Source organism: Palaemon carinicauda, chromosome 42, assembly GCF_036898095.1.
Source record: "Palaemon carinicauda isolate YSFRI2023 chromosome 42, ASM3689809v2, whole genome shotgun sequence".
Taxonomy (NCBI): Eukaryota; Metazoa; Arthropoda; class Malacostraca; order Decapoda; family Palaemonidae; genus Palaemon; species Palaemon carinicauda.
This window is the reverse complement of record NC_090766.1, coordinates 35491126-35510391: the sequence shown is the minus strand read 5'-3', so window position 1 is coordinate 35510391 and position 19266 is coordinate 35491126. Positions and strand designations below refer to the sequence as shown.

The following is a 19266-nucleotide window of genomic DNA, read 5'->3' as shown; positions in this document are numbered from 1 at the left end:
TTACAACCTAAACATCATTACCGTTGCTCTTTGTATTAACAATTTTTGCTGCAAGTTATTTCCATGCTTAAAAACATTGACGTTTCACTACTTCTATTGATCTTTGTATTAACAGGCTTTGCAACAAGTTATTTCCCTGCTAAAAAACAATGATGTTTCACCACATCTATTGGTCATTGAATTAACATTCTTTGCAGCAAGTTATTTCCCTGCTAAATATCATTACCATTTCACCACCTCTATTGGGCTCTGCATTAACATTGTTTCCAGTAAGTTATTTCCCTGCTAAACATCATTTTTGTTTCATGTCTTCTATTGGTCTTCGTGTTAAGAGTCTGTGCAAAGCGTCATTTACCTGCTAAACGTCATTAACATTTCACCACTTCTATTGGTTTTTGTATTAACAGTATTTACAGCAACTTATTTTTGTGCTAAACAAAATTAACATTTCACCATTTCTATTTGTCTTTGTATTAACAGTTCTTGCAGCAATTCGTTTCCCTGCCAAACATCATTAATGTTTCACCAATTCTATTAGGCTTTGTATTAGCAGTCTTTGCAGTAAGTTATTTCCCTGCTATACTTCATTCACATCGCACCACTTCTATTGGTCTTGGTATTAACAGTCTTTGTGGTAAGTTATCTCCCTACTAAACATCATTCACGTTTCACCATTGCTACTAGTCTTTGTATTAACAGCTTTTGTGACGAATAACATATTGCCTTTTATGTGAAGCTGTGCAACTTTTGTGGGAATATAATTAGTTACTTGGTACCACAATCACTTTCTTACTAATTCACACCCCCGTTCTCACAAACTTTGCAAAACGTTTAATGCTTTACTTAGTATCATGAACACTTTTAATGTAATTTGAGACATTGTCTATTCAGAGTTATTTTTATTTTGCAAAATTTTTACTATTTGCATAGTATCACATATCCTTACTCGCTAATTTTGGTCATTCTATAATGAGTATATTTGTGAAATATCATAAACTGTCCTTGATAATAATAATCTAGTCTGCAAGATAAAGAATTTTTGTTCATAATTTAGGCCTTCATGTCAATCATGTCATTATTTTTTGTTATGTTTTATCCTTAATTATTAGGAAACTTTTTATATTTTTTTCAATATCATTCTAAGATAAAATGTGATAATAATGTAAAAGATGATTATCTATAACATTTTAGCAAGTAGTGAGAACTCTTAATTGCATTTATTGTCAGGAGAGAAGTATATAGAATGAAATTGTTTTCTACAAATCAAAAGTATAGAATTTTTAAAACCATTTACTCATTTCTCATTGAATTCTTGCATTTTGTACCTGCGTTTAGAAAGTTGTACACCAAGGAAAGGATGCACAGACAATGGTGGCGTCTGCATTCCGAACACAGAAACTTGCAATGGCCGAGTAAGGAAGAATGGTTGCAAACCCAAAGGAAGCTGTCAGTGTTGTGTTCCAAGTAATAGAAAATTTGTTATTTGTATTAACAGCCTTTACAGCAAGGTTTTTTCCTGGCTTATCACCGACGTTTCACCGCTTCTACTGGTCTTTGTATTAACAGTCTTTGCAGAAAGTTATCTCCCTGCTATAAATCTTTAACGTTTCACCATTTCTATGGGTTTTTGTATTAACAGTCTCTACAGCAAGTTATTGCCATGATAAACAATATTAACGTTGCACCACTTCTATTGGTCTTTATATCACAGTCTTTGCAGCGAATTTTTTCCTTGCTTTTTCACCGTTTCACTTTTTCTATTGGTCTTTGTATTAAGTCTTTTTAGAAAGTTATTCCCCTGCTAAACAACATTAACGTTTCACCACTCCTATTCGTTTCTTTACTAACAGCCTTTACAGCAAGTTATTTCCTATTCTAAACAACATTAAAGTTGCACCACTTCTATTGGTCTTTCTATTAATCGTCTTTGCAACAAGTAGTTTCCATGCTAAAAACATTAACGTTTCATCCCTTCATTGGTCTTTGCATTAACATTTTTTGCAGCAAGGTTGTGGTGGCAGATGCGGTAACATCATTGACTGGTAAACGCCAGACTGGGGTTCACATCCAGCTCAAACTCGTTAGTTCCTTTGGTCGTTGCAACATCACCATCCATGTGAGCTAAGGATGGGGGTTTGGGGGATCCTATATGTCGATGCAGCAAGTTATTACCCTCCTAAACATCATTAACGTTTCACCAATCTTATTGTTATTTGTATTAACAGTCTTTACAGCAGGTTGTTTCCATACTAAACAACATCAACGTTCCACCATTTCTATTGGTCGTTCAATGAAGAGTCTTTGCATCAAGTTATTTCCCTGCTGACATTATTAACATTTCACCACTTCTATTGGTGTTTGCATTAACAGTTTTTGCAACAAGTTAATTCCATGCTAAACCATAGCAACGGTTCACCTTTTCTATTGGTCTTTGGAGAAATTTATTTCCCTACTGAACATCGTTAATGTTTCATCGCTTGTATTGGGCTTTGTATTAAAAGTCTTTAGAGAAATTTATTTCCCTACTGAACATCGTTAACGTTTCATCGCTTGTATTGGGCTTTGCATTAACAGTCTTTGCAGCAGGTTATTTCCATGTTAAACAACATTAATGTTTCACCACTTCTATTGGTCTTTTAGTAACAGTCTTTGCAGCAACTTATTTCCATACTAAATTTCATTCACGTTTCACCAATTCTATTGGTCTTTGTATTAACATTCTTTGCAGAAGGTTATTTCCCTGCTAAAGATAATTAACGTTTCATCATTCCTATAGGACTTTGTATTACGGTCTTTGCAGCAATTTATTTGCTTACTAAACAACATTAAAGTTTCACCATTTCTATTAGCCTTTGTATTAAAAGCATTTGCAGCACGTTATTTCCATGCTAAACAACATCAACATTTCACCGCTTCTATTGAGCTTTATATTAACAGTGTTTAAATTTAGTTATTTCCATGTTAAACATCATTAACATTTCACCATTTCTATTGTTTATTTTTTTTTTGTATTAACAGTCTTTGCAGAAAGTTATTTCCCTGCTAAACATCGTTAACATTTCCCTATTTCTATTGGTCTCAATATTCACAGTCTTTGCATCAAGTTACTTCCTTGCTAAAAATCATTAACATTTCAGCTCTTCTATTGGTCTTTGTATTAACAGTCTTTGTATCAAGTTATTTCCATGATAAACAACATTAACATTTCCCCACTTCTATTGGTCTTTGTATTAACAGTCTTTGCAGCAAGTAATTTCCCTGATAACAGCATTAACGTTGACAACTTCTATTGTTTTTTGTATTAACAGTCTTTGCAGCAAGTTATTTACATGCTAAATAACATTGACATTTCACTTCTTCTATTGCTCGTAGTATTAACAGTCTTTGCAGCAAGTTATTTCGCTGTTAAATATCATTAACATTTCACCACTTGTACTAACAGACTTTGCTGCACGTAATTTCCCTGATTTTTTTATCAAAGTTCCACCACTTTATTGGGCTTTGTATTAACAGTCTTTGAAACAAGCTATTCCTCTCCTGAACATCATTAACATTTCATCACTTCTAATGGTCTTTGTATTAACAGTCTTTGCAGTAAGTTATTTCCATGCTAAACATCATTAACGTTTCACGTCTTCTGTTGGTCTTTGAATTAACAGTGTTTGGAGCAAGTTATTTCCATACTAAACAATATTAAAGTTTCACCACTTCTATGGGTTTTTGTAATACTAGTCTTTGTAGCGGGTTATTTCCCTGCTATACATCGTTAAGGTTCCACACCTTCTATTGGTTTTTGTATTACCATTTTTTAAAGCAAGTTATTTCCCTGCTAAGCATCATTAACGTTTCACCTATTTTATTGATCTCTGTATTAACAGCCTTTGCAGCAAGTTATTTCCCTTCTAAACATCATTAATGTTTCAAAACTTCTATTGGTCTTTTTATCAACAATCTCTTCAGCAACTTATTTCCCTGCTAAACATAATCAATGTTTCATTGACATTTCACACTTTTATTGGGCTTTGTATTAAAAGTCTCTGCTGCAATTAATTTCCATGCTAAACATCATTAATAACGTTTCAAAACTTTTGGGCATTGTATTAACAGACTTTGCAGTAAGTTATTTCTGTGCTAAACATCACTAACGTTTCTCCAATTCTATTGGACTTTGTATTAACAGTCTTTGCAGCTAGTAATTTCCATACTAAACATCATTAACGTTGCACCACTTCTATCGGCCTTTGTATTAACAGTCTTTGCAGCAAGCTATTTCCGTGCACAATATCTTTAACATTTCACCACTTCTTTTGGGAATTATATTAACATTCTTTGAAGTAAGTTATTTCCTTGCCAAACATCATTGCGTTTCACCACTTCTATTGGGCTTTGTATCAACAGTCTTTGCAGCAATTTATTTCCATGCTAAATATCATTAACGTTGCTTCACTTCTATTGGTCTTTGTATTAACATTTTTTACAGCTATTTTTTCCTTTCTAAACATCAATAACGTTTCACCCCTTCTATTGGTCTTTGTATTAACAGTCATTGCAGCAAGTTATTTCCTGCTAAACATCTTTAACGCTTCACCACTTCTATCTTGTGTCCTACTGTGATTTTGGAGGGACGAGTCAAGTTATTTGCTTATTAACATTAGCACGTCCATGTCGATTACAGTCATTCTGCATTGAAATTTATTCCAGAAATCTAATTCCTTACCTAGTAAATTGTTCCTTACTAAGAAGAGATGTTTCCTTAATGAACATCATTAATGTTTTATGGCCAATTTAGCCCTAATTATCATTCTGATGGTATAATTGTTTTACCGTTTATCTTATGTTTTAATTTTATAAGTTAATTCCTTGTTTAATGTAATTATTATTCCATTGGTAGTTCAGGTCCTGCTATATTAACAGGGATTAATAACATAAATTTCAACCTTTTTTAGAGGCTATTTCTTCGCATAATATAAAATGGGAATCCTTGATATACAGTAGATTAGGTATAGCTATGAATTCGGACGATACAATATAATATAATAATCATCTACATATTTATGATTGTATTTTTTCTTAATCTTTTATTAGAAAGTTGTAATCCAAAGAAAAGCTGCACAAACAATGGTGGTGTCTGCATTCCGGACACAGAAACTTGCAATGGCCGAGTAAGGGAGAAAGGTTGCGGTACCAAAGGAAACTGTCAGTGTTGTATAGAAAGTAAGAGTAAATTTGGTCTTTGTATTAACAGTCTTTGCAGTAAGTTATATCCCTGCTAAACATCATTAACATTTCACCACTTTTATTAGTGTTTCTATTAACAGTACGTTATGTTCAATTGTTGTCATTCTATTCTTTATCTATAATTTCGTGCAATTAAAGAATCAGATGAGAAGATCCATTGCACATTTAGTTTTATATATATATATATATATATATATATATATATATATATATATATATATATATATATATATATATATATATATATATGTATATATATATATATATATATATATAATGATAAAATCCTTAACTTTAAAAAAAAACTACGAACTTATTGATCTAATTAAAAACTTGGTACCCTTTATTTTGAGGTTTCTCTTGATTTACCATTAATTTTGACGCCTAGATGCAAGGGTATAGATTTCCAGAAAGATACGCCACTTAAAAAACAATTTGTACCTTTAATTGAATTTCTTCCTAATTATTTTTCTATAGCATTATAAGAGATGTAATTTCTTTATTGCAATAATCTTTTCCTTTTTATTGAATTTCTTAATCGTGTTTTTTAGACAGTTGTGAGGCAAGGAAAGGTTGCACAGATAATGGTGGCGTCTGCATTCCGAACACAGAAACTTGCAATGGCAAAGTAAGGAAGAATGGTTGCAAAAACAACGAAAACTGCCAGTGTTGTATTGAAAGTAAGAGTGAATCTGGTCTTTGTAATAACATTCTTTGTAGCAAGTAATTTCCTTGCTAAACTTCATTAACGTCTCACCACTTTTATTGGTCTTTGTATTAACTGTCTTTGCAGCAACTTGTTTCCCTGCTAAACTCATCGATGTTTCACCACTTGTATTGGTCTTTGTATTAACAGTCTTTGCAGTAAGTTATTTCCATGCTAAATATCATTAACATTCCACCACTTCTATTCGTCTTTGTATAAATCGTCTTTGCAGCAAGTTAATTCCCTGCTGAACATCTTTAACGTTTCACCACTTCTAGTGGTCTTTGTATTAACAGCCTTTGCAGTAAGTTATTTCCCTGCTAAACAACATTAACGTTTTACAACTTCTATTAGTCTTTGTATTAAGTTTTTGTGGCAAGTTATTTCCCTGCTAACCATCATTAACGTTTCACCGATTGTATTGGTCTTTATATTAACAGTCTTTGCAGCAGTTCATTTCCCTGCTAAATATCATTAACATTTCACCACTTCTATTGGTATTTGTATTAACAGTTTTTTCCAGCAAGTTATTTCTCTGTTAAACATCATTGACGTTTCACCATGAGTTGGGTTATTTGCTTACCAGCAATAGCACTTCAATGTTGAATGGAGTAGTGCAGCATTTAAATTTATTACAAAAAGCCAATTTATTACCTAGTATCGCGAATCGTTCCTTACTAAGAAGAGATGTTTCCTTACTCAGAATCATTAAGTTTTATTGACATTTTAGCACTTACTATAATTCTAATGGTGTAATTTTTTTGTCATTCAAATCTATAGGTTAATCCCTTAACTTATATTACTGACGGTCTATTGGTAGTTTAGGTCTTGCTATTCCAACAGACCCCATGATAAGCTGACTCCTTGCTTAGTTTCAATACCTTTTTATTGTGGTGCTGGACCAAAGCTTGCGTTGATCATGATCATAAACACTTTCCTTACAATATCAGTTTTTATTGGTTGAAAATCTTTACCATGAGTGGATTCTCCAGTTAATTACGGATATATCTTTTTGGTCTTTTTCTGTTTTGAAAATCTTGGCAAAATGTCGATTACTTTCTTTTAGTTTCATCAACAATAAGGTGCTGATTAACTTGTCTTGGTAACTAGTTTCTTTTTGCATGTAATTAATTTTGGACCACATAGCAGTTATCTAGATATCATTTTAATTCATAGCAATGCTACAATAGCATATAGGTTAATTGAAAATACCTGATAATCATTGAAGAAAAATAATTGTGTAGAGTAATTTTAAGCAAGTAAATCTAATTGACAAAATAAACAAAAATATCGAATGAATGCGATAAAATTAAAGTACGTCCAATTTATGGCAGAAAAAGAAGGACAGAGTTTTCCACTTATCTGAAGCTTGTCTGAAGTAGGACATAATTTTGGTAGCGACCTTTTCAATCTGTTTAGGGAATTCACAATTGAATCACGGATAGGTATAAGGTAATCTAGTAGATCCCAGGCTTACCTTATGAAATTTATCATTAGTTTAGCAATTCATAGAAATATTTTGAATACTATCTCTGCATAGAATTGTAGTAAATTTTCAAAACTGGCAAATATATTTCAGAGAGAAATCTACGAAGAAACTTTTTTTTTTTTACAGAAAAGAATAAATGCAGTGGCAAGGAAAACGATGTTTGTTCGAAATACAAGGGGGAGTGCAGAGCATCTTGCAATGCTAAAAAGAGAACCATTGAAAATGGATGCAAGGGTAAAAATTGTGTGTGTTGTGCAAAGGCTTGCGAAATCCAGCCTTCATGCAAAGATGCCGATGGATTTTGCGTCAGCAAGAAAAGTGAATGTCCTTCCGGCAATGTGGATGGTAAAGGATGCAAAGGAGCACAGTGCAAATGCTGCCTTCCAGGTATTTGAACTATTAATTGACAAGGTAACGTCCCTGACTGGTGAACGCCAGACTGGGGTTCGAGTCCCGCTCAAACGCGTTAGTTCCTTTAGCGTCTCCAACCTTACCATCCTTATGAGCTAAGGATGAGGGGTTTTGGGGGGGCCTATAGGTCTACTTGCTGAGTCATCAGCAGCCATTGCCTGGCCCTCCCTAGTCATGTCTTGGATGGAGAGGGGCTTGGGCACTGATCATATGTATATATGGTCAGCCTCTAGGGCAATGTCACTGTCTCTTGCCTCTGCCATTCAGGAGCAGCCTCTATCCCTTTAATAATTAATAAGTTGCTCTTCTCAAACAATGACTAAATCTTTGCCATAAACATTTTGAACTTTTATCTTTGTATGTTCTGCATATATCAAATAACAAAGACATTATTTCTTTGAATATTTTCAGGTGGAAATACAGGATCTCCAACCAATCCTCCTACTATTCCACCGGTGACTGATGAAAAAACTACTACAAATTCTGCAGGTCCCACTCCTAACTCTGTTACTCCAACTATTGGTCCAAACCCTGTTACTCCAACCATTGGTCCTAACCCTGTTACTCCAACTACTGGTCCAAACCCTGTGACTTCAACTGTTGGTCCAAACCCTGTTACTCCAACCACTGGTCCAAACCCTGTTACTCCAACCACTGGTCCAAACCCTGTTACTCCAACCACTGGTCCAAACCCTGTTACTACAACTGTTGGTCCAAACCCTGTTACTACAACTGTTGGTCCAAACCCGGTTACTCCAACCACTGGTCCAAATCCTGTTACCCCAACTTCAAGCCCAACTCTTGCTTCAACTCCCACCACTACGCCCTCACTTAGTCAATCTACTGCTGAGCCTTCAGTTCCGACCTCATCTTCATCAGGTATGGTATTTTTCCATTTAGTCAGTAGAAATGATAATGTTGACAAACACAACAACAACAACAACAACAACAACAATAGTCAAAATACTAATAATTTTACTAATAATGAATTTGTACAGTGTAGATATTTTCACCATGTAGATAACAAGCCAGAGAACCACCCAAGCGTTAGAGAATTCCATTATTGGAATTTTCAATTCAAACAGTATCATTAGATTTTGGAACAGGAAGCACCAGAGTATGTATGGTGAAGGGTGCAGATGAATGGCATAGTGTGGATAAACAATAGACATATTTCTGATGTATCTGCTGCTGATAGGGTTGGGGCTTTTTATTCAACCTCTAAAGATAAGAAAACTATTTGGCAAAATCAAATTCAACTTGCCCACAGACAGGAAAAAATAGAGATGATAAAATGCCACGAGAATAAAGGTGAAAAAAAAATCAGTGAAATCTTAGGCATTAGAAAAATCGCAACAGGGTTCATAAAGATGTTTATGAAAAGTATGTCAAAAAACATGACATTTAAATGTACATTAACTTGAGAAATTGCATTTATGAACTCGGACTTGATGTCGGTAAAAATCGTCAGAATGGGTTATGCTTTTGAGTGAATGTGATATTAAGGTTAAAGTTGATGGTTGTGATTCAAGTTTATAATTTCAAAGAAATTTCCCAAAAAATGACAAGAAAGTAAATCAAAATAAAATAATTGATGCAGATATTTTTCTTGATTTATCTTTTATATTATGAATATCCAGTGCATACGTTACATAAATCACTTCTGCAGGAACAAGTGGAGGCACTATGAGTTCTGGTTCAGCACCTTCAACTTCAAGTGGAATCACTTTGAGTTCTGGTAAAGTATTTTAAACCTTGGATGAGAGTACCACACGTAATATAGCAAGAACCCCATAGGTTCTACAGTATCGCTGGCACTGTTAAAGCTACCACAATAGACAGAGCACTTAAGCGGGGTTTACATGATCGAACGGTTCGTCGAACCCGGTTCACGAACCTGCTTGTCAAATAGTTCGAAGAGGTGGAGTCAGCCATAAATGTATAAGGCTTGGAGACAATGAATCCCCACCCACAAAAGTCAGGTGAGAACAGACTTCCTTCAAACTGTTCGATGAGCGTGTTCGACAACCGAATACCCCGTTCGTACGTTCAAACATCACTTCAAACACTTGACTGTCGAACCGCGTTTGACAAAGCGTTCAACCGTGTAAACCCGCCTTTACATTGTGTCGAATACCATCACAGGTACTACCAATGTCATAACTACTGATAAACCTTAGATACTACTACTTGAACTAACATAACAGCTATTGCTACAACCACTGGTCCTATCACTGACACAATTCAATATACTACCATTGGTACTACCACACAAGTATTACAACTGGAACCTCACCTAGCACAACTACAGGCTCTACAACAAACATTACTTTAGATACTACACCTAGTACGACAATGACCAAGGCAACAGCAACTGGTAGCCTAGTGATCCTGCTTAATATGACTGTATTGGAGAATTTATATATCTACATAAAAGAATTCAAATCGACAGATATTTGCAAACATTATTTGCCCAAACAGCAACAGACAGCTTCGGTTACATTGACAGCTCGTTGGCTGTGGTTTAATAGATTTTGCTTTAATTATGAAAATTACAAGATACCTTTTTATATTAGGATTACTAAAGCAGAAAATGAACGATTGGTCTGTAGGTCTTGTGTTAGGAATGGTTCAAAGCAAATCACAACAAAGGAGTTGGCTGGTGTTTGACAACTGTTTTTTGCAATTACTTCATGTTTTGAGAAACAAGTTTTTCAAGTTGTTTTTCAAATGATGATTTGCTTTTTATTTTTTGCTTTTCTATCACAAGGGTTTGAAGCACTTTGCTTTGTAGTCTTTTCCTTTTATGACACCTCATTTCATTTCCCAAAAATATGGTCAAGCACTAAGTTTATAGATTCTCATTAGTCATTTCAGGCGAACAACAAAGTATTTTATTGATATTTTGGTAATTAGCATTATTATTATAACGATGACACAAGTGCACAAGAAAATCTCTTGAAAAAAAAGCCAATCCTTGGGGTCTATAAGATTTTGGAAAACAATTTCTCTAGAGGAAAACATAACAAGGAAATTAAAAACTGGGGGAATATATTTGATTTTGAAGTTACGTTTTCCAAACTTATTTTAAATGTAAGGAATAAACATAAGTAAAGGGAGAGACAAAGACATATAGACAGTTAAATGAAAAATAATGAAAGTAATGTAGATGTATATTTCTAATCTTATTTCACTTTACTGGAACTACAACTGAAATTATCCCTGGCACAATTACAGCTACCACCACTGGAAATGCAACTGAAATTATCCCTGGCACAATTACAACTACCACCACTGGAACTACAACAGGATCCACCGCTGGACCTACCACAGGTACTATCACTGGAACTTCTCCTGGAATTAGCATAAGTACAACCATTGGAACATCCTTTGAATCTAGCAAAGGTACTGTTACTGGAACATCCTCTGGAACTAGCATAGGTAATATCTCTGGAACTTCCCCTGGAATTAGCACAGGTAATACTAGTGGAATTTCCCCTGGAATTAGCACAGGTAATACTAGTGGAACTTCCCCTGGAATTAGCACAGGTAATACAAGTGGAACTTCCCCTGGAATTAGCACAGGTAATACTAGTGAAACATCCCCTGGAATTAGCACAGGTAATACAAGTGGAACTTCCCCTGGAATTAGCACAGGTAATACTAGTGGAACTTCCCCTGGAATTAGCATAAGTACTACCACTGAAACATCCCCAGGACCTAGCAAAAGTACTATTGCTGGAACGTCCACTGGAACCAGCACAGGTACTATTACTGGAACTTCCATTGAAACTAGTATAGGCACTACCACTGGAACATCCACTGGAGCTAGCGTAGATAATACCTCTGGAATATCCCCTGCAATTACCACTCTTACAACTATTGGAACTACCACTGGCATAACAACAGGTACTACCACTGGCACTCCTGGAACTACTATTAGTACAACAACAGGTACTATCACGGGTACTACAACTGATGCCAATACAGTAACTAGCACTAGCACTATAATAGCTACTGCTTCAGGTACTACCACCGCCACAGCTACAGGAACTACCACAGGTACTTCCACTGGAACTACCACTGATACAACTACTGGAACCACAATTGGAACAAGCACTGGCACTACCACAGGTACCAATCCTGGAACTACCACAGCAACTACTACTGGTACAACCACAGGTACTACCACCAGTACTACTACTGGTATAACTGCAAATGCTTCCGCTACCGCTATTACGACGCGCGAAGCACATCAGATACAGTATCCACTTGGCAAGTTGCAGTTGCTGATATTCCAAGGATGCTTTTAGGGAAGGCTTTATCCCTAAGGAACTCTTATTCCTATGCTAAATCTGGCTTCACTTCAACTGACGAGGCGTCAGCTGAAGTGAAGCCAGATTTACCTTTGCTTGGTTCTCATATACTAAACCTAGTGTCAAATCTTTATACTTCCCAGTAGTAACTGCAGTTTCTTATGATTCAACGTTCCTCTTATTGGTAGGATAAATATTTCTAATTCAAATCACAATTCCAAGTCTTAAGCCAACGACAGGATCTTTAGCTTAAAGAATAGTGCTATTTTCTCAAGAAATGTTAATACATATCATTGCTCAAAAAGTTGCCTTGAAGTGTTACATTTTCATGTCATTATATTTCTTCCTAAAATATTATCAATTGCTTTAATCATTTTAATATATCAATAAATATGAGTCCTGTTTAGAATCAAGTATTAAAGTTTCTACTGCATTGTTTAACAGGTTAGTTGCATATGAAATGACCAAGGCCTACTATATATTTGACCAACGCAGCTCTTACCCTTCCTGCCTTTTGTTTCTAAAGTAGATCCCTTTTGATATGTATCTCGATTCTGGTATTTACCCTGTCCATTGTTTCCAGAGTGATTTTTTTACCTTTAGTCTGAAGTATGGTGATAGCTTGACTTGGCTTAAATATAGAATTTCATTTATGCAAGTGTTCTTGAACATTACAAACACATAAGATGTAAAGGCCATTGCTTCGTTTGCTTTCATGTCTACTTGATATCTTTACCTCACTGTTGAAGATCTTTTCAAATGCTCTGCTTAGTTTGTAACTATCCATCATCTATTAAATCTAGAAACTGCTTGGCATACAACTCACAAACTATTGAAGCCATTCTTCTGCATTCTCTGAAAGTGTCTTTTATCAGTAAGGTAATCAGAAAATAATAATTGCTGATTATGGTTTTCAGATTAAGTTAAAAATGCATTTATGAATGCTTGTGTAATGTAGCTGTCTTCATCCTCTTCTTCTTTTGGATACATTAGGGTCTAAACATAAATTTTAATTTTATTGGAATTTTGTGATATTTGAACAAAAGGTTTTGAGCAACGCATTGGAAAATATGATTGTGCAAATTTTGTTAAACTTATTCATCTACAAAAGGGAAATTAAATATAATCATCAACGACATTACTGGTAAAAAAAAACAGATTTTATAATTATTTCCATCTTTACACTGATTGCATTGTAAGCTGATATTTTGCCCTTTTGTAAGTCGGAAGAATTATTTCTTCATCTTCAGTTATTGCCAGCCACATTCTACCAACTACTTCATTATTCTTTCCTTTTATCCTCAGTGTTTTCTTGTTGCTGCAACGTTTTGAAGTATATGGCTTTGCTTCTTTCAAGCATGGCCAGAGTAGACTGAAGAAATTTGTGCCTCTCAGTTCTAATTATAACTAAATACCTGATCTTCTGGTCGCCAAATATTCTGATTGCCCGAGGCCTTTGGCACAGCAGTCATTCTCTTTCTATGCTGAGCTCGCACTTGAATTGGTCCTTTGTTATCAGTAGCATTTTCTTGGTTCACTGTAGCATTTTCTCGGTTGCCAGTAGTATTTTCTTGGTTATCTGTAACAATTTCTTGGTTGCCAGTGGTATTTTCTTAATTATCTCTAACATTTTCTTGATTGCCAGTAGTATTTTCTTGGTTATCTGTAAAATTTTCTTGATTGCCAGTAGTATTTTCTTGGTTATCTGTAACATTTTCTTGATTGCCGGAAGTATTTTCTTGGTTACCTGTAACATTTTCTTTGTTGCCAGTAGTATTTTCTTGGTTATCTGTAGCCCTTTCTTGGTAGCCAATAGTATTTCCTTGATTATCCTCTGAATCTTGATGGGCCAAAGCACGTGACATGGCAGTCAGACTGCTTCTTCGCCGATCTTCGGCTAAAAAGTTATGCTGGGTTTCTTTATAAAATTCCTTCTTCTATTAGTAAGTAGGAAAAAACCTTTTGTTTTGTGTGGGCTCTATGTTGTTCAGTCTTTCACAAAGATACGTCACTGCCATGCCAATATAACTGCCGTGGCAAGACACTCTAGATGGATTGCTTTCATGCCAGCATAACTCTCAATATATCACATGAATGATATTTGTAGCTAGAAGGAGTTTCCTTTTGAATCAATGTTTTCTTACAATATAAAAAAAAAAATTACTATTTTCTCTTCATTTCCAAGAAACAACCACAGACTCCCACTGAGACAACTACAGGAGCTACTACTGACTCTACAACAAATACTATCACGATAATACTATTGGAACTACCACAGGAACTATCACTAACACAACTACAGATCCTTCCAGCTATTCTAACTCACATACAACCACTCATACCACCACCGGGATACCAATAGACGCAGTCACTGCATTTGCCATGGGTACTACCATTGTCAAAACTATAGGTCTTCCCACTACCACTGCAACTATTGTAGGCTCTACAACAGGAACTACTACCAATACTACTGCTAGTACCTCTACCAAAACCTTAACAACAACAAAAACTTGTCACAACTACAGGTACTTTCCCTCATAACAATAGTTCGATCACTTGGACAATTACAGGTAATATCACTCCCCATACTACTCCTACATGAACATCTGATTGGGCAATTACAGCAGATATAAGGAATTTCTCCTTTTGAGAGGATGTTGTTAATATTGACTTTATAAGAAATTTACATTTTCAAGTACTTGCTTATTGTGCTGCTATATCAGGCTTCGCTTCAATGCTCTTAAAAATTGTAATTTGTGTCTTTCAGATTTTATTTTAATCTAAATATTATTGCTAGTTATTATCAATTATGTATAATTACCGTCTAATATACTACTATACTCTATTTTCATAATGAGGCGCATTTGCACTGATTCACAGGGGTGCCCTTTTGGCTCGGAAAAGTTTCCTGCTAACTAATTGGATAGAATTATTTTGTCTAACCAATCAGCTAGCAAGAAACTTTTCCAAGCTAAAAGGGTACCCCTGCAAGTCTGTGCAAATGCGCCTCATTAAATAAATGAGTAAAGTTGATATACCACTATTATTTACACCTAAACATTCTCTCCTTTTTACCAAGGTCTTTCTTAGATCACAAATTCTTTGATACTTTTATATTCAAACTTTTCGTACTGTTTTAAATAACAAAAACTTACGCTTCATGGGAGCCTTACTAAGGCCCCGGCCAGACCAAGTGCGGCTAGCGGCGAGGTTAGCCTCGCGCCTCCTATCTGACCACCTACATAAGATACCTAAGGTTTCAATTTGCCGCCATAACCCCGCGCCTCCTATCTGGCCACCTACATAAGATACCTAAGGTTTCAATTTGCCGCCATAACCCAGCGCCGCCTATCTGGCCACCTACATAAGATACCTAAGGTTTCAATTTGCCGCCATAACCTCTTGCCGATAACCTCGCCGCTAGCCGCTCTTGGTCTGGCCGAGCCCTAAGTTTATGCTTCACAAGAGTAAACGAAATACAATTATTCTAATCTCCTAGCCATTCCCTTGTGACGGGCCAAAAGTAGGTTGTGACTCAAAAGGCGAGATAAAAGCAACTGAGTCAAAAACTACTCTTGGCCCGTCACATTGATGACCCCGGAGTGACCCGAACACCCAGCCTCCTGATATGGCCTGTCACACCTTTACATCTTTAAAGAAGTTAGTTACAAGGAAATACTCATAGACAGTTATTAACATCACTATTCAAAGTTTTTATACTCTTTTTTGCGTTGCTACAATAAAATACCATTAATTCAGTCGAAAAAATATATCTCTGTTCACAGGATTTTCATTGAATTAACTTTTAATACAGTAGAGTGTATTATCATATATGTTTATATACAATCATTGCCAATGCCACTTATACAATTAAAGGCCCTATTACTCACACTAGACATAAAATAGCTTTAGAATTACAAAATGCATAAACAAAGACAAAGTTAACGCAATCAAAATAATTTATAGCGATGGAAGTATAATAAGCTTAACTATTGGCCCTACCAAATCTGCATTAACGTTCAACTACTACTAGCAAAACTACAGCAGAAAAAAACTGTTGTGATTGTAACTGGAATTTATAAACAATTGGCCTTCTTTAAATTTATAACATTTTTGACACTTGCAATATATGGCAGGATATCTCTCGTAATATACATTGAGTTCACTTAACGCTTCAAATATGTACACTGAATATCTGAGAAATTCCTATAAAAATATGTATATTTCCTTTATTCATAAATATAGGTAAATGGAAAGAATATAAACTGGAACATTAAACAATAGCATTAGTTCTTTCAAAGAAAAATTTGCTCTTTGTATTAAAAAAAAAAAATAAGGAAAAATAAATACTAAGATATTTGAATCCGGAACTAATATTTAAAAGTAGATGAAGAGGACTGAAAAACTCAGATCAAAGTTGTTTACATTCCCGTTATATTTTCAAGCAACATCCAAAGATGCTACCTCTAGAACTACCACTGGTACACCAACTGGTACAACTACAGGAACTGCAATTAGCAGTGATACAGGCAAAACTACAAGTACTAACACTGGAACTACGACTGAAATACCAACAGGAACTATTACTGAAACTACAACTGGCAATAACCTTATCCCTACGACTGATACAATCACTGGAATTACTACTGAAGCTACGACTGCAACTACCACTGACAAAACAACTGGTACTGCTAATACTGGTACAACATCCGAGACTTCAAGTGGCACAACTAAAGATATTACTACTGGCACAAATACTGGCATTACCACTTTGATTATTATTGGAACTAACACTCCCACTACTAGTGGTACTGATACAATAACTATCACTGGCACAACTGCAGGTACCACCTCTGGCCTAACTGGTACCAATACTGAAAATCCCATTAAATCTACAACAGGTACTACCGCTGGCACTACTACTGGAACTACTTCTGATTCGACTACAGGTACTACTACTGGTACAACTACTGGAACTACCACTGGCGCAACAACAGGTACTACCACTGGTACCACAACAGAAACTACAACTGTTACAACCACTGGTACAACTACTGGTACAACTACTGGAACTACTACTGGCACAACAATAGGTATTACAACAGGAACTACTACTGGTACAACTACAGGTACAACTACTGATACAACAACTGGTACAACTACTGGAACTACCACTGGCACAACAACAGGTACTACCACTGGTACTACAACAGGAACTACTACTGGTACAACTACAGGTACAACTACTGATACAACCACTGGTACAACTACTGGAACTACCACTGGCACAACAACAGGTACTACCACTGGTACTACAACAGGAACTACCACTGGTACTACAACAGGAACTACTAATGGTACAACTACAGGTACAACTACTGATACAACCACTGGTACAACTACTGGAACTACCACTGGCACAACAAGAGGTACTACCACTGGTACTACAACAGGAACTACTACTGGTACAACTACAGGTACAACTACTGATGCAACCACTGGTACAACTACTGGAACTACCACTGGCACAACAACAGGTACTACCACTGGTACTACAACAGGAACTACCACTGGTACAACTACAGGTACAACTACTGATACAACCACCGGTACAACTACTGGAACTACCACCGGCACAACAACAGGTACTACAACTGGTACTACAACAGGAACTACTACTGGTACAACTACAGGTACAACTACTGATACAACAACTGGTACCACTACTGGAACTACCACTGGCACAACAACAGGTACTACCACTGGTACTACAACAGGAACTACTTCTGATACTACAACAGGAACTACTACTGGTACAACTACAGGTACAACTACTGATACAACAACTGGTACAACTACTGGAACTACCACTGGCACATCAACAGGTACTACAACTGGTACTACTACAGCAACTACCACTGGTACAACTACAGGTACAACTACTGATACAACAACTGGTACCACTACTGGAACTACCACTGGCACAACAACAGGTACTACCACTGGTACTACAACAGGAACTACTTCTGATACTACAACAGGAACTACTACTGGTACAACTACAGGTACAACCACTGGTACAACTACTGGAACTACCACCGGCACAACAACAGGTACTACAACTGGTACTACAACAGGAACTACCACTGGTACAACTACTGATACAACCACTGGTACAACTACTGGAACTACCACTGGTACAACTACAGGTACAACTACTGATACAACCACTGGTACAACTACTGGAACTACCACTGGCACAACAACAGGTACTACAACTGGTACTACAACAGGAACTACCACTGGTACAACTACTGATACAACCACTGGTACAACTACTGGAACTACCACTGGTACAACTACAGGTACAACTACTGATACAACAACTGGTACAACTACTGGAACTACCACTGGCACAACAACAGGTACTACCACTGGTACTACAACAGGAACTACTACTGGTACAACTACAGGTACAACTACTGATACAACCACTGGTACAACTACTGGAACTACCACCGGCACAACAACAGGTACTACAACAGGAACTACTACTGGTACAACTACAGGTACAACTACTGATACAACCACTGGTACAACTACTGGAACTACCAGCGTTTCTACTACTGCTACGACCACTGACACAACTACAGGTATGACTATAGGTACAACAGCATGTACTAACCGCTTGAAGTACCGCATGTGCGACTGCTGGAACAAATTCAACCGTTTTCCAATACAGCCAATACAACATGCTTTCGTGTGGCATTGCAGTTACTCCGAGAAAATGTCTAGTTACGAATGGCTTCAGTACAGCGCAGCAAACTTTTATATTACTGCTGTCCCATTTTACTGGTGACTCTAGCTTTGCTTCAATGGATTTGTATTCTACTGTTTTTTCTATTTGCAAAATAGCTTATTAATGCTTTTATTACATAAACACAAGCCAAAACAAAGCCAAAATCATTTAATATTAGTCAGGCATAAAAGGGATGATGGGCTCTCTCTCTCTCTCTCTCTCTCTCTCTCTCTCTCTCTCTCTCTCTCTCTCTCTCTCTCTCTCTCTCTCTCTCTCTCTCTATCAGAGAATTTAGATGTATAAACTT

At 36.1% G+C, this 19266-nt stretch overlaps 1 protein-coding gene across 1 annotated transcript in view; it reads left to right on the top strand.

Moving 5' to 3' along the window:
• LOC137633100 (mucin-2-like) overlaps positions 1-19266 on the top strand; it is a 49725-nt gene that overhangs the window by 19026 nt on the left and 11433 nt on the right. The window contains exons 6-12 of the mRNA XM_068365261.1: positions 5086-5214; positions 5790-5918; positions 7560-7820; positions 8256-8723; positions 9514-9582; positions 11082-12026; positions 17062-17522. Of these exons, the coding sequence (XP_068221362.1) occupies positions 5086-5214; positions 5790-5918; positions 7560-7820; positions 8256-8723; positions 9514-9582; positions 11082-12026; positions 17062-17522 (2462 nt within the window). The remainder of the gene's footprint in view (positions 1-5085; positions 5215-5789; positions 5919-7559; positions 7821-8255; positions 8724-9513; positions 9583-11081; positions 12027-17061; positions 17523-19266) is intronic.